Below are 14,479 nucleotides of genomic sequence, written 5' to 3'. Positions count from 1 at the left end.
AACTCTTGATATTAAACTCCCACTCTCAAATGGATGTGAAAAGGAAGCATGCACAATTGTTTTCTATCACCCTAGACAAAATGTTTTCTCTCCCTTTAAAAGACCACATGATAGGAGTATATCATCACCTAGAGCTTCAAGTGCACGTCCTCACCTCTCTTCCTTACAACTCTCCTTAGATAACATCCCAAAATACTTGAAATGGCTTTTGAAATACAGCTTTTACCAGGGTGTGTAGTAGAGCATCCAGCTATTGAAACAAACATTGCAAAATGCATGGGTTAAAAAAAAAAGAAAGAAAAGGACTTAAAAGCACACCTTTGCTCTCCTAACAATCTTTGCAAGCGTTGCTCCCCTGGTTTCAGAACACCAAGTCAGCAGCTTTTTGGGCTGTAACAAATTCTGTACATCCGCTCACTGGCATTATTATGCTTTTATTAAAGCATCTGTCGCATCTCAACAGAGCTGTTTTGCAGCACTCCTCAGCAGTATCTGGGTCTGCACACCTGGTTCACACAGTAACCTCGCTTTCTTTGAAAGGGCTTCCACCCACACAGCAGGAAAACCCACCATGTCTACAGCACAGCTCCAGCCTGTACGGGAGGCAGGCACAGGACGCAAACTGTTTAATATGTTAATGTCATCAGTCAAACAGAATCCACAGACATCTGGCACTTCTCAACATCAGTGTCCTTCCAAGATAAAAAGCCTTACAAATTCAAATCAATATTTTTAACTGCATTAAATTAGCACCTTTCTGTTTCACATCTAATCCCAACTGTTTTCTGTCCACGAACTGACCTGCTCAGGGAAGCGATCTCAACACCATATGCCACTGCTTATCCAAGCCAAGCCAGCTCATGTGTTTGTCCTTGTCAATACCAGGGCACAGAAAGCTGCCACGGATTTGCTAGCAGCAGACCCCAAACCAACATATTTAACACAGCAGAGTCTGACAGCTTTTTGTGCTGAGGAAGCCTGTAATGACAAGATGTAGTCATTAATCTCAGAAATTCAGAAGAGCATTCTCTGGATCAGAAAATTATTGATATCTTTAGGACACTTGCCATAAAAACAGCTTAGAGGAAGACGGTAAATCTTATTTCTTGTCTTCAGCCAGTATTAATGCCCGCAGTTGGTAAACCCAAAATTACACCACGTACCTCAGGTTTCCAGCTCTTTTAATCCAACTATCTCACAATAATCATAAAGGGAGATCACTTCCACTTTCCAGGGCTTCATATTTCACTACAGAAAGTCCACAAAAGCCTCAGTCTTTTAAATACAAACTACTTAGACCCCATCTCATTAACAAATAAACCACAATGCCATTCAGTGTGCGCAAGCACTGCTTTTCTCTCAGTGAGCGAGCTTGGAAATTTAAAAGGGAAATAACTTCAGGGACAGAGATTAGTCTTCTGTTTTTAAAAAAAAGCAAGAAAACTGCCTGCAAGTATTAAAATCTTCAAATCAGTACAGCTTAAGAAATCTTAATCACAGAAGATACACAAGGCCGAGAACACATAAATTCAGTCAGATGATGAGACATTTTGGATCGAGTCAATCACAATATCGTTTCAGCAATAAAAGCCCAGCAAGAGCACAGATAAAAGAAAAAAAAACTGCCTCGAAGACAAAGTGCAAGAGGAAAATTAAGAGAACTAAGAAGATCCATGAACAACCAGTATCTGAAGAATACTAAGTATATCTGAAACAAACACAGGGGAGAAATGGCACATCCATAAACCCGACGGTTTTCAACTCAATTTGCAGCAGCACAATGGGGATTAAGGCAAGCACAAAGCACAGCTCAGAATAACAAACCTATCCTCAAATCTAAAGTTTAAAGTAGTCATCTATGCTTTCCTCGAATGCTGCACAGTGGCCTATAAACAGAGGGGACATGACTACATTAACCCACTGATGTTAAGATAGTTTTCCTGCCACTCTCCAGTCCAGACTCTGTGTCTGTGCTCTGAACAATGACAGGAGGGAGATTTGGGTCTGAATGTTCCTGTGATGAAGATGCAGAACACAAATCCAATACAAAGAATAGCAAACAGTGAGTGTTTGTGGAATCCATTTGCAATTAGTAGGTGGCGTTGTCCTAAATGCTAAAATAAGCCTCTAATAAAAGTGAAGTAAAAGGAATAAAGCTAATACAGTGTGAATCGATTGTTAATTCTCAGAAAACTGATCTAATATCAAACAGGTCAGCAAAAGATTAACAGAGGGCTTGTACTAAAACAAAACAGGGTGAGAAGGCTGTCTTTGCTTTCTTGAGTAAGACATCAGGTTTTATTTTGACACCACGATCTCTGTAATGAAATGTGAAAAAAACAAAGGTACAAAGGAAGGCAGCCTATAGCAAGGGGATGAGCAGCAGAGAAACTGCACGTGGAAAGGAAGAAACAAACTTTCAGGGATGAGAATCAATTCCCACTGCACAACCAGCTAGAACAGAGCAGCTCAGCAGGGCGAGAGAATCAGAGGAGAGCAGCAGAATCAGACACAGGCAATCTCTGCCTTCACCAGCTCAACCACCAGTGAGCAAAGACCAAAGCTGCCCGTGGCACATCTCCCAAGCGGCCCCAAGCAGGTGTGCGAACACCAGCAATCGCAGAAGGGATGGGATTATGGAAGCAAACTGGCTTCCAAAAGGGGCTGTGCAGCAACACAGCAACTGCCTCCTACAGGCAGGGTTACATATGGCGCTCTCACCATCCCCATAAAGTAAGAGCTGCCCGCGGCACTCAGGCCAATAAAATATGACGCCACAGCTTTTCCTCGTGGAGAATCAAAATTTGTTTCCTATGACTCATCTATAAAATGAAAACCTCTAGTGCAAAACAAGATGACAGACAGGAGAGGGAAAGTATTACCAGAAAAGCAAAATGTCATCTCCAGACGTGCTGAAACACCAACACCCAAGTCTGAACATCAGGGCAGAGAAAACATAGCAAAGAAATTAAATAACAACTCCCCACACTACATGGGAACCACCGCTCTGGCAGGGTAGCAGCCGACATTCTGAGAAGCAGTAGCAGATACTAACATTATTTTTACGGAAAGACAAGCCTAAGGCACCGACTAAAAGTATCAAAGTACTTAGGGAAACAAACTTCAAACCATAAGAGAATCACAGAATCACAGAATCACAAGGTTGGAAAGGACCCATTGGATCATCGAGTCCAACCATTCCTAACACTCCCTAAACCATGTCCCTCAGCACTTCATCCACCCGTTCCTTAAACACCTCCAGGGAAGGTGACTCGACCCCCTCCCTGGGCAGCTGTTCCAGTACCCAATGACTCTTACTGTGAAGAATTTTTTTCTGATATCCAACCTGAACCTCCCCTGACGGAGCTTCAGGCCATTCCCTCTTGTCCTGTCCCCTATCACTTGGGAGAAGAGGCCAGCTCCCTCCTCTCCATATCCAGGATCTGCTTGAGAGCCTGGGACTTCACCACGCTCGCAGTGCCTGAAACAGGCAGGCTCAACAGGAAAGTCTGCAATCTATGCTTAGCACAGGGTAAAAGAACTACTATAAAGAGCTGCTTTCCCACTACAGTTTTAGTCCTCTTCTATGGTCTTTCTTTCCTTGGGCTTTCAGGAAACAGAAACGACAAAACAGAAAACAAAGGTATTTATTGAAAAAGATATTTACATGCATTCCATTAAAAAATAAAAATCTACAGTCGCTGTCAAGTAAACTTTTACAGAGATTCCATATGGCATCTCAACATCTAACTGTTCAATTTAATTGTATTCAAGGTAGTTTCAAAGATAAATAGTTGAGACATCCTAAGGAGGCCAACCTTCAAGCTTCTGCAGTCACAGATGTTCTAACAGACTGGAAGGTCTGTGCTTGCCCAGTAATTGGGATCTCATGCATTACACCCATGTTGGGGCGGGGAGGAGGGGCAGTAAGAAAGCAACAGCTCTTCAGGCATACTCACAATCTCCTGTTCCTGAGCTGACCTAAGAGCTAACCAACATAATTAACATTGATAGGGTCCTAAATTATGCTTTTTCCCCTCAGTGGAAAGCTGCAGAACCACAGCTGGATTCTGACACATCCCTTATATCACACTTGAATCTAGCTGCACTGCCATCCTCTGCCTTTGAACTATAAGAACTCCCCAACCATTGCGTTTACAATCCTTTTGCATAGCTCAGAGCAGAAGCAAAGACCTCCACCACTGCAACCTTTTCCTCTGGCAAAAAAGAATAAAGTATCCCAGCTTGCATTCACTCTGTTTGTACAGAATTAAACTGCCCAGTTTTAGTCAACAGCATTACAGAATATATTTACAGAGACAAAAACACAGCCCACAAAGTAGCATAGGTCACTTCTCCGTTCTGCAGTTTTTCTGACAGAGCAAAGCACTGAAGCCTTTTGAGAAAAAAAACCCTATGTAATTAGAACAGTCTAATCAAAAAGTCTATCAAAACCATTTCTTTTGTGTCTCGTATTGAAGGTTTAAATTTTTAGAACCATGACCACTTACATAAAGAGACAAAAAGGGGAAAAATAAAAAGATGTGGCGAGTGATAAATACCACAAGGCAAATACTTCTCCACCCTTTTCCATAGATCTGGCCCCAAACATAACACAAGAGGGAAGCAATGACAATTCCCAATAAAGCTTTAACCTGCCAGTCATGTTTAGTTTGGAAGTCAACCAGTCACCCTACCCAGTGGGTTTCCTAAACACAAACTCTCATCACTATAATTAACCATCAGAGACATCATAGTATGTTTTCACAGCCAGCAGTGGAACATTTTCCAAGTTATAACTTTTAACACTGTCATTTCTCTATACTATTTAAAAATTAAAACATGTACAAAGTTCAGAGGTATTTGCCATTAAAAAGTTTCCCTCTATTGCCAACCTGGTCCAGGCTTCACATCACACAACCTATTAACAGCCAAACTGAATTCGACAACACATCTGGTTCCCAGTCTTTTGCTTCAAAGTCCAAGCCACAGAATTTTATAAAAGACCAGGTATCAACTTCTTTTTAAAAGTCTTTATATGCCTGCTAGAAATGGTAAACCACCCTGGCAAAACCATGAATAGGTTTTGGAACATTCTAGTAAGTTTTCAAACACTTCTCAAAACTCATTCTACTATCATCTACCAGACAGGCTCAGAAATAAACCCGGAGGTGTTATTTAGATAACTGAATACTCACAGCTTGAAAACAGTAGGATTTCTTGCAGAAAAGTTTTCTCCCCCTACTGTTCCAAGGGAACCACCCAAGGAGCTGACTAGCATCCCATGCAGACAAGCCTGGCACCTGATGCTGTAGGAAGCAGCACATGAGACAGCTGTACTCAAACCCTGTGCCTTTTACTCCTGTATGAGAGCACAGAGAGCCAAACTGGTCAAGTCCCACACTGTCCCAAACCTACGTGACAGAGGACTCTGGCAGCAGGAAAGAAGGTATCTTAGGGACCCATAGGAACTATATCACCTTGAAAAATGACTGATACAGTTAAAAAAAAAAAAAAAAAAAAAAAAAAAAAAGAGTCCTTCCTCCAATTCTTTGATAAAGTACAGTCTGCTTGTACAGAGAAACTGAGGATGCCCCATCCCTGGAGGCGTTCCAGACCTGGCTGGATGAGGCTTTGATCAATCTGATCTAGTAGAAGGTATCTCTGCCCATGGCAGGGGGGTTGGAACTCGCTAGGCTTTGAAGTCCCTTCCAACCCAAGCCATTCTATGATCCAGCAAGACAAACCAGCAGATAACATTTGACAGACGTAAACCGACTGCTCCACAGAGCTGCCCTCTGTACCTCTGGTACCAAGACACTGCAGATGTCAGGCAGAAGGTAGCTTCTGCTTTGGGAAAAGTGATCCTTGCCAACCGGTCCATATCCATCCACTGCAACTGTTGATGGGACAGAATACTTCTAGCACTCAGAGCTGTTGTTTGCTATTAAGAGAGATTTTGGAGGAAACTCTCTTAATTATTTACCCCGTAATTTAAACAGTTTAGTATCCACATAAAGGACCAGCCTTGATGAGGGAAAACAACACAGGAGAGCAATCTACTTTAGATGGGAAGTCAGAAAACAAAAGAGAAGAGAAGAGAAGAGAAGAGAAGAGAAGAGAAGAGAAGAGAAGAGAAGAGAAGAGAAGAGAAGAGAAGAGAAGAGAAGAGAAGAGAAGAGAAGAGAAGAGAAGAGAAGAGAAGAGAAGAGAAGAGAAGAGAAGAGAAGAGAAGAGAAAGGGACCAAGAACAAACATTAAAACCAGAAACAAAGTTTTCTGTCCATCCTGGGTACATCCCCAGCCTACCAATAGAGTCCCTGAGCTCCAACACAGGTTGTTTTCCCCAGCATTTCTCTCCTTGCATCTAAACCCCAGGTGTGACAACTGTTAGCTCTGAAACGATTGCCTTGGGAGTTTGTCTTACAAGGAAGGACAGACTCGCACATTAGGACTACTGACACCTATGACATCCATCACCTCCACTTCATCGCAGCTGCAGAAGGAACTGCTCATAAAGCAGCTCCAGACCTTCCACAACATGGTCTATTAAAGTAAATCAGCACCGATTTCTGCTTGACTGGGCAGCAAACTGCTGCAAGCAATTCCTGAACCCTCACAGCTGAAGCATGGGACAGACTATAACCTTGCCAGCCATCCCAGCAGGGGATATTCACAATATTGAGTCCGAACCTATGGAAAACCAGCTGAACTTGGCCTTCGCCGCTCCCTTTGCTTCAGGGTCAGCTAAAACTCATGGGTTTGGCTTCAAACTGCCACATTTCCACATGTGGACAACAGGGGATAAAATATCAAGTATTTACAAGAATGATGCTCTGCACTAAAGCAAAAGTTTAAAACAGGAAGATAGGTACCACTTGTATACCTATGCATTTAATGTTACTGTTTCACTTTAAACAAATCTAGCACAGGAAGGAAGAGGCATTTTCAACACTCGCTGCTTGGAAAAGCAGTAATATGTTTTAAAATCACCAGCCCTCCCCAAAGCTGTGCACCGCTTGCTAACAAAGAATCACAATCTCACAACAGCATAAACCATCCGTTTCCACTCAAAATGTTTTAGGAGGTAATTCCCTTCAAGCAAAACAAAACAAAACAAAAACTTCAGTGGATCAGACATTTTCTTGAGTCTAAATGTATAAACTCTCATTTTCATTCAATGATCTAACAAATTACAGAATCATAGAATGCTTTGGGTTGGAATGGACCTTTACAGGTCATCTGGTACAATCCTCCAGCAGAAGCAGAGACATCTTTAAATAAATCAGGTTGCTCAGAGTCCCGTGCAATCTGATCTTGAATGTTTCCAGGCATGGGGCCTCCACTACCTTTTCTGGGCAACCTGTGCCAGTGTTTCACCGCCCTCATTGTAAAAGATTTCTTTCTTATACCCAGTCTAAATCTACTTCCCCTTAGTTTAAAAAGATTACTCCTCATACTGTCACAACAGGCCTAGCTAAAAAATCTGCTTCCAGCTTTCCTGGAGCCCCTTTCAGTACTGGAAGGTCACTATAAGATCTTCCCAGAGCCTTCTGTTCTCCAGGATGAACAACACCAACGCAGCCTGTCCTCATAGAAGTGATGTTTCTTGACCCTCATTTAGGTTGAAAAAGACCTTTGAGATCATCCAGTCCAACTATAAATGTAACACTGCCAACTCCACCACTAAACCATGTCCCTAAGTACCACATCCACAGAATTTAAATCCTTCCAGGAATGGTGATTCCATCACTTCCCTGGGCAGCCTGTTTCAATTCTCAACAAACCTTTTGGGGAAGAAATTTTTCCTAATACCTAATCTCAACCTCCCCTGGCACATCTTGAGGTCATTTCCTCTCATTCTATCACTTGTTATTTGGTAGAAGAGACTAGCACCCACGCCGCTACAGCCTCCTTTCAGGCAGCTGTAAAGAATGATGAGGCCTCCCTTCAGTCTCCTCTTCTTCAGACTGAATCCCAGTCCCCTCAGCTGTTCCCCATAACACTTGTTCTCTAGACACTTGAACAGCTATGTTTAAATTGCAAGCAGCTCAACAACCACTTGTACACTCTAATATAATTTTGCAAGTCATTAATTGCTTTGCAGTTGGAGGAGAAAAACTGGGTTTAGCTTTTAAGACTTGGCTTGGCTTTTAAACTCTCCAAACTCCACTCGGTTTCCCAATAGTTTTCTATGGTGATAGAAGTGAGTTTTGCCTTTAATTTGGAAATGGTCTTTGTTCCAAATCTGAACTGAACGCTCTTCAAGCTGAAGATGGTAGAACGTCAAGTATCAGGCTACCTGTATGTCTTAAACAACTTGGTATCCACTAGCCTGTACTGCAGTCTCACTATGTAAAAATTTCTACATGTATTTTAGTACTGGTATTAAGCTCATCATGCCTGCTTGCTGTATCCTAAGTGCTTTTTGAAGCACCCCTGAAACACCTCTGTCTCCTGGAATTCCTCTTGCACAAATGCTATCTTCTAATTAAGTGGAAAATAACTTCCTCTTTTGATAAAAAGTGATTCACTCTCCTATGTGCTTACCTCCTCATCTCCAAATAAAGCTCATTTTTGTTAACGATTCCGTTTCAGGTTTCAGCTTAAGTTCCTCTGGGACGTTTGCCCTATACACAATTCATAACCAACCATATAACATTAAGGGCAAAGCCATAAAGAGTCTAATGGGCAAAACAAGCTGCAATCCGACCCACTGGCATGCACCTATAGGAGGCTGAAAAAGCAGTTCACAGCTAAAGATCTCTTTATTGCTTGCAGATTAGTTTAAACACAGAAAAAAATAATAACATAAACCAATGAAATTTCTTTCCCTCCCATATGCCCTTTATTGCAATTGTCTATCATTTGCAAAAAACACATTCTAAATCTCAAGTAATCTTCTGGCTTTGGGATGGATTTTACACTTATGCAAAAAAAGCATAGACGAGAAGGACCACACTCTTAAATTAAAACATGATGCACGACAACAACAACTAACACTATCCTATACTATGAACACGCATTTTTTCTTGCCTTCTAACACCAAGTAATTACCTGGGTGCTTATTAGTACATATTAGATTTACACAGAGATTTGCTTTACGTAGCAAATGTTATCCTTCATGAACCAGGTGACAGGCAGTCACATAGCACAATGCTCATTTGTCGCCATTCAGCACCAGCTTCCTGCTTAGTCGTCAGTAAATGATGCCCTCTGGACTGACCTGTGATTAATTGATCTGCGGCACAACATCATTTATCTTTCCTTAAACAAACCGACCACTTCTGATGAGACAATTCAACTGTTTAAGTTCCCTAAGGCGAGGGTACAAACAAGGAGAAGTTCCAGCACTCAATCCTCTCACAGCTGTCTTCTCAATCCTGTCTGGTCTGATGCAATGTAAAATAGGAATTGCAGCAGTTTTTACTCAAATGAGTTTTGTCTACTTTCACGGAAGGATTCAATCACATTCCATTACCCAGCTGCACTATAAAATTAAGATGTCTTTTTTTTTTTTTCTGAGATAACCTAATTTGGAAAGTTTCTAGATTGTATAGATTCCTATATGGCACACAAAACTAATCAAAGGTTATTTTATTCTTACATTTACATACCTATTTTGGGGGAAAAAAAAAAAACCAAAACAAAACCAAAAATATTACAACAACAAAGAATGTTTTAACACTATGTAAGCATGACCACTTTTAAGCACACCTACAGATCACTATGTACAGAAAACAAAAGGGAAGGACACTTACAGAACTGTAGACTGAGGCTCAGAAAGGCTAACAAGGCTGCCAAAGCCAGCAAGAACAGAAAACGGTTTCGGAAAAGCATTATTATTCGTTCTGCTGTCTCTTCATGGTTTCATCTTCCTATATCAGTGGTGCCTGCAAATAACAAAACATTGGCAAATGTATTTCAGACATGGAAGCATCAGCTGTAGCAAAGAAAATTCAAATATCCTTTTGACAGCATGAAGTTACTTCTTAAAGGCAAGCAGGAAGCAATTCAAATGGCAACAACAGTATCACTAAGTTTTCACCCTAGTTATGAGATTAACTATAGTTTCACAATAAAGACTTTTCAAGTAAACAAAAAAATGGACATTTCCCATAAAATTCAGTTTTCTCCACTAACACGAGGTTAATGCTCATGTCACAACATGGTCAATTGTTCCTTAACAAAAGTGTCTTGCTACTGTGCAATACAAATCACAAGAATATTATTACTTAAGACCTTCAAGAGCAATTTGATAAATCATCCCTGAATACAAAATAATCCTCTAACGTGTTTAAAGGGTACACATACACACTTTTACAGAGGTTAACAATTAGTTTCTTTAACTGGTAGTCCTTTTACTGACAAAAGGTTCACAATTCTTATTCTCTTGAATAAGGAGTAAGAAATATTACCAGCACCACTAAGCAGAGAATGGAAAAGTGTATTGACTTGAGATGAATACCTGAAATAATTCTGTGTAACTACAGATTTAAATAGTTGTTTTGATGACTGCTAGAACAATATCTTTCAAATCAATATTATTTTATCAAACTCCAAAACTCAAATAAGTTATTGCAAAAGTTTGGGTTTTTTTAAAGTAAGCAAAAAAAACCCAACCCTCTTCTGAAAATGCCCAAACAAGAAGCATGCACTGTTAGTGAAACATTCACTTTTCCCTGCAAAATGACATCCTGAAGCACACAGAATTTGCTGAAGTGCCTTGCTTTCACAGATGTTGGGTTTCCATTGGAAAATGACTCTCTATAAGAAATGAGGGGGGCTGTTCTCACACACACTTCTGATTTTTTAAACAACCAGCTGGTCCTGTGTGGAAGAGATGCCTTTTCCTAGCGCTGACACTGTTAAGTCTTGAAAGAAATGTTCTGAGATTCCCAGACTCTTTGAACTGAGCTGTTTATGACAGCACATCCAAACACTGTCAGCAAAAAACTTTCATCCCCACCACTGTTTCTTTTTGCCTTAGCACTTACTGTCTCATGGAAAGAGATCTCTCTTGCTTCTTTCTTACTTTTCAGAATTAAAATGCTTACAATTACATGTAATTAATACATAACTGTTTAACAAAACTCTTCTGTGCTCCAAAAACTAATCATCTTAGCAAAATCTCTATCTCTGCCTCCGAGCACTGACAAACCCAGTAAAATCACAGTCTCAGAATTCAGATTTTTTTTTCCCCAATTTATTTTCTCATTAGTATTAAAAAACATCCCATAAATCATTGAATTTCTTAACTATGGTGGTTTGTCTCTTAAGAAGAGTTGTAGGATCTATGATTTGGCCCACACTAAATTCCATAGTTCGACCCAGGGCATGTCTCAGGAATGAGGGCAGCGGCGCTTGCAGTAAGTGAAATGTGTTACACGTGTACATTTTGCAGGATTGAAGTCTTTCCATTTCATTTTATTGGAAAACCACCTTTATAGCTTTTGGAAACTGTGGAAAAACGGAAAGAACTGAAGATTTTGAGAAGTGAGAAACCGGAGCTATTACAGTGTTTTTCCAAAATGCCAATATCACCATAAACGGGATGTGCAAGCAGTCATAGAAAGAGTTTCAAGTAAAAATGGGGCGTAGAGACAGAAGGAATGATTTTAAAGGTCTCAGTTTCACAAAATCGTAGCTCATCCTGGAACATCTCAGTGAAAACGCACGCTGAAACTAAACTGAACGGAACCACTGAAACTAAACAAGGCTTGGAAGGGAGAAGGATTAGTGTATACAAACCACCAGGAGAGACTAAAGCAGTTAAACCAAGCAGATGGGAGAACAGAAGGGGAACTACAGGAAAAAACAAAATTAGACTTAGCAAGGAGGAGAATGTAAAATCTATTAAAAGGCTCTCAGGAACAAGAGTCTACACTCATTAATCCCGCTGCTGCACACAAAAAAAAAAAGTTGCTACAAAAAAGGAAAAGTTACAACACTGGAAAAAAGGAGATCATGCACACCTCTCATTAGCAAAGAAAAACCTTAACTGCAAGACCAGAAGTTTCAAAACATTTAGTTTTAAACGCAATATTCAAGAAATTATAAACAAAGTGGAAATATTTTTATTTTAAATATCCTTTGCCATGTTAAAAAATAAAAGTTGATGTGTTATTACCTCTAAAGAATAGAACAGGTCTTGTTGAGTAACTGTTAAATAAGAGCCTGTCAATACTATTTGTCACCAGCTCCAACTTGCTATGAAGCTGCTGAGAACCACAAATGCATCTAAGAGTGAGTACTGAAGGCTCACTCAGTATATTATTTTATTTATATAAAAGATATAAATGAGCCTGAGGTGGGGGTAACAAAAACCTAACCAACCTTATCTCCCCAAAGAACTACTTCTACATGCACACAGCTCAAAAACCAAACCACTCAGCAAAACACAGTTTGGGTCTTCTATATATAACCACATAGGAAGAGGGTGCAGTGTTGCAGAGCATCTGGGGCTAACATGACATTTAGAGAATATTGATCTTGATCTATTTACTCTCTGCAGAGGCCAGAGTGCAGGTCATGCCCCAGCCTCAGCAGCTCCACATTTAAAGCTCCCAGGACTCAAAGGTCAGCTTCTATCAACAACCGACAACACCCAGGCATGGGCCTTGGTTCTTTGCTTCAGGGACAGGCAAGTAGTTATTGCTTTTCAAGGTGAGCTAGCACCATACCACTGCAGGAGAGGTGGAACTCTGCACTGGGAGCAGCAGCGTTCTGGCAGCAGCAGTGTTCTGGCAGCAGCCTCTGACATGCGCCAGAAAAGCAGCAAAGGATGCATATCCCTAAAACCAGGTGCTTTTGCTCAAGACCAAAACAGCCTCAATTTGTGCTGGGGGTGGGAGGGTTTTAGATTGGGTATTATGAAAAATATCTTCACCAAAAGTGTTGTCAAGCACCGAAGCAGGCTGTCCAAGGAAGTGGTGGTGTCACCATCCCTGGAGATGTCCAAAAAAAATGTGTGCATGTGGCACTTTGGGACGTGGTTTAGTGGTGGACTTGGCACTGCTAAGTTAATGGTTCGACTTGATGATCTTAAAGGTTTTTTCCAATCTAAATTATTCAATGAATGCAGGATTGATTTGAGAAAGATGACCTACAAACCCCAAACTTATTTCAGCAACACTAATTAGAAGCGTGACGTACATAAGCTGTCTAGATCTTCTGAAGGATAGTCATTTATAAAGGATTCTTTATCAAAATGCAGATAAATAGAAGGCTACTTCTGACCCACTCTCTGCCGCATACCTGCCTGCCCTCAGAACTTACCTTTTTCTTCTAAACATGATCCAAAAGTCTCAGCTCATCAGAACACACCATAACGACTCACAGCCCCTGGAGCACCTTCAGCTCTTAACTAATCACGCGAGACAGTGCCAACACACACTAGTGCGAGGCACTAGGCTATCGCACGCTCACACAGGGTAAAAACAATCTTACAGTGGAAGGGCCAGGCAGCAGCTTAGCCAAGCCTCTGCTAGGCGCTTGGAAAAATCTGGTCAGGTCACATTCTCTGTTTTAGGTCATTTCACTGGAAAAGTTAGTAAGTGCCTAGGAATGCCGGGAGAGCAGCACGCCTGCTAAGAGCCCGGGCTGAGCACATCGCTCCCAGCGGACCAGCTGGCATGACTAACCTACTTTTTGTTCAGCACGAGCTGGGTATTGCTAGCTGGTGCTCCACACAGAACAGGCCCCCGGCATCTCCTCCTCCTGAACAAAACAGAAAGAGAACATTTTTTTTGCAGGGTTGACTAGCTACATTATTTCTTTCGATTTTTTTAAGTCAGGCCCTGAAAATAACTCGATAATGCATTTAAAGTGCAAGTGAGGTTAGACACGACACTAAACCACCAGTGCCAAACTTCTGTGCCAGTGGACTGATACTGTTACGTCCTCTAAATCACCCATATCCATCCAGAAAACAAACCTACTATTTAGCATGAAGCGTAAGCACATTATTACACTGACTCACCATGACAGCTTAAATGAATTTACTTGATTAAAATAGCATGTCTCCATAAATAATCAATAGTACTTTTCTAAGTCTGCCTCAATAAAATTACTGTATGTATCTGACGTGGTACATCAAAATGACATTGTCTGCTGAAATACAAGTGAGCAAAAAAAGTGGTCACAATGAAACAGACAAGAGAAATGGTGACTTGGCCCAAAAGAGAAGGTAGCATTAACTTTGTCGCTAACAAAGACAGATTGAGGTGTATTTTGTAGCAGGCTTGTAGAGCCTAGGAGGAAGAGTAAAAACCCTACAGGCAATGTGAGGTTGATTTGGAGTAACATTCACAGATAGTTTTAGAAAAAGCCACAGAAGAACACAGGGACCCACTTAGAAGTCTGATGTCTCTACCCTGTAGAAGAGCGTTTTTAATTTTAATTGCTTTTTGATGCATCTTTTATCTTTCATCTACATCTGCAGGCATATTTTCTGGCAGAACCTGTTTCGAAGACATCT

At 40.9% G+C, this 14,479-nt stretch overlaps 1 protein-coding gene across 3 annotated transcripts in view; it reads right to left on the bottom strand.

Annotated features, from left to right (window-relative positions):
• The window catches only part of PXYLP1 (2-phosphoxylose phosphatase 1), a 53,562-nt gene that overhangs the window by 23,587 nt on the left and 15,496 nt on the right, over nucleotides 1-14,479 (bottom strand). For 2 of the 3 annotated variants that reach the window (XM_054074828.1, XM_054074827.1), the window contains exon 2: nucleotides 9,762-9,893. In XM_054074828.1, the coding sequence (XP_053930803.1) occupies nucleotides 9,762-9,840 (79 nt within the window). In that variant the 5' untranslated portion in view covers nucleotides 9,841-9,893. Of the gene's footprint in view, nucleotides 1-9,761; nucleotides 9,894-13,647; nucleotides 13,671-14,479 lie in introns of those variants that run through there. The other variant, XM_054074829.1, reaches the window with a different exon arrangement.

This window comes from Cuculus canorus, chromosome 9 (assembly GCF_017976375.1).
Source record: "Cuculus canorus isolate bCucCan1 chromosome 9, bCucCan1.pri, whole genome shotgun sequence".
NCBI lineage: Eukaryota > Metazoa > Chordata > Aves > Cuculiformes > Cuculidae > Cuculus > Cuculus canorus.
This window is presented reverse-complemented; position numbering and strand designations above follow the sequence as displayed.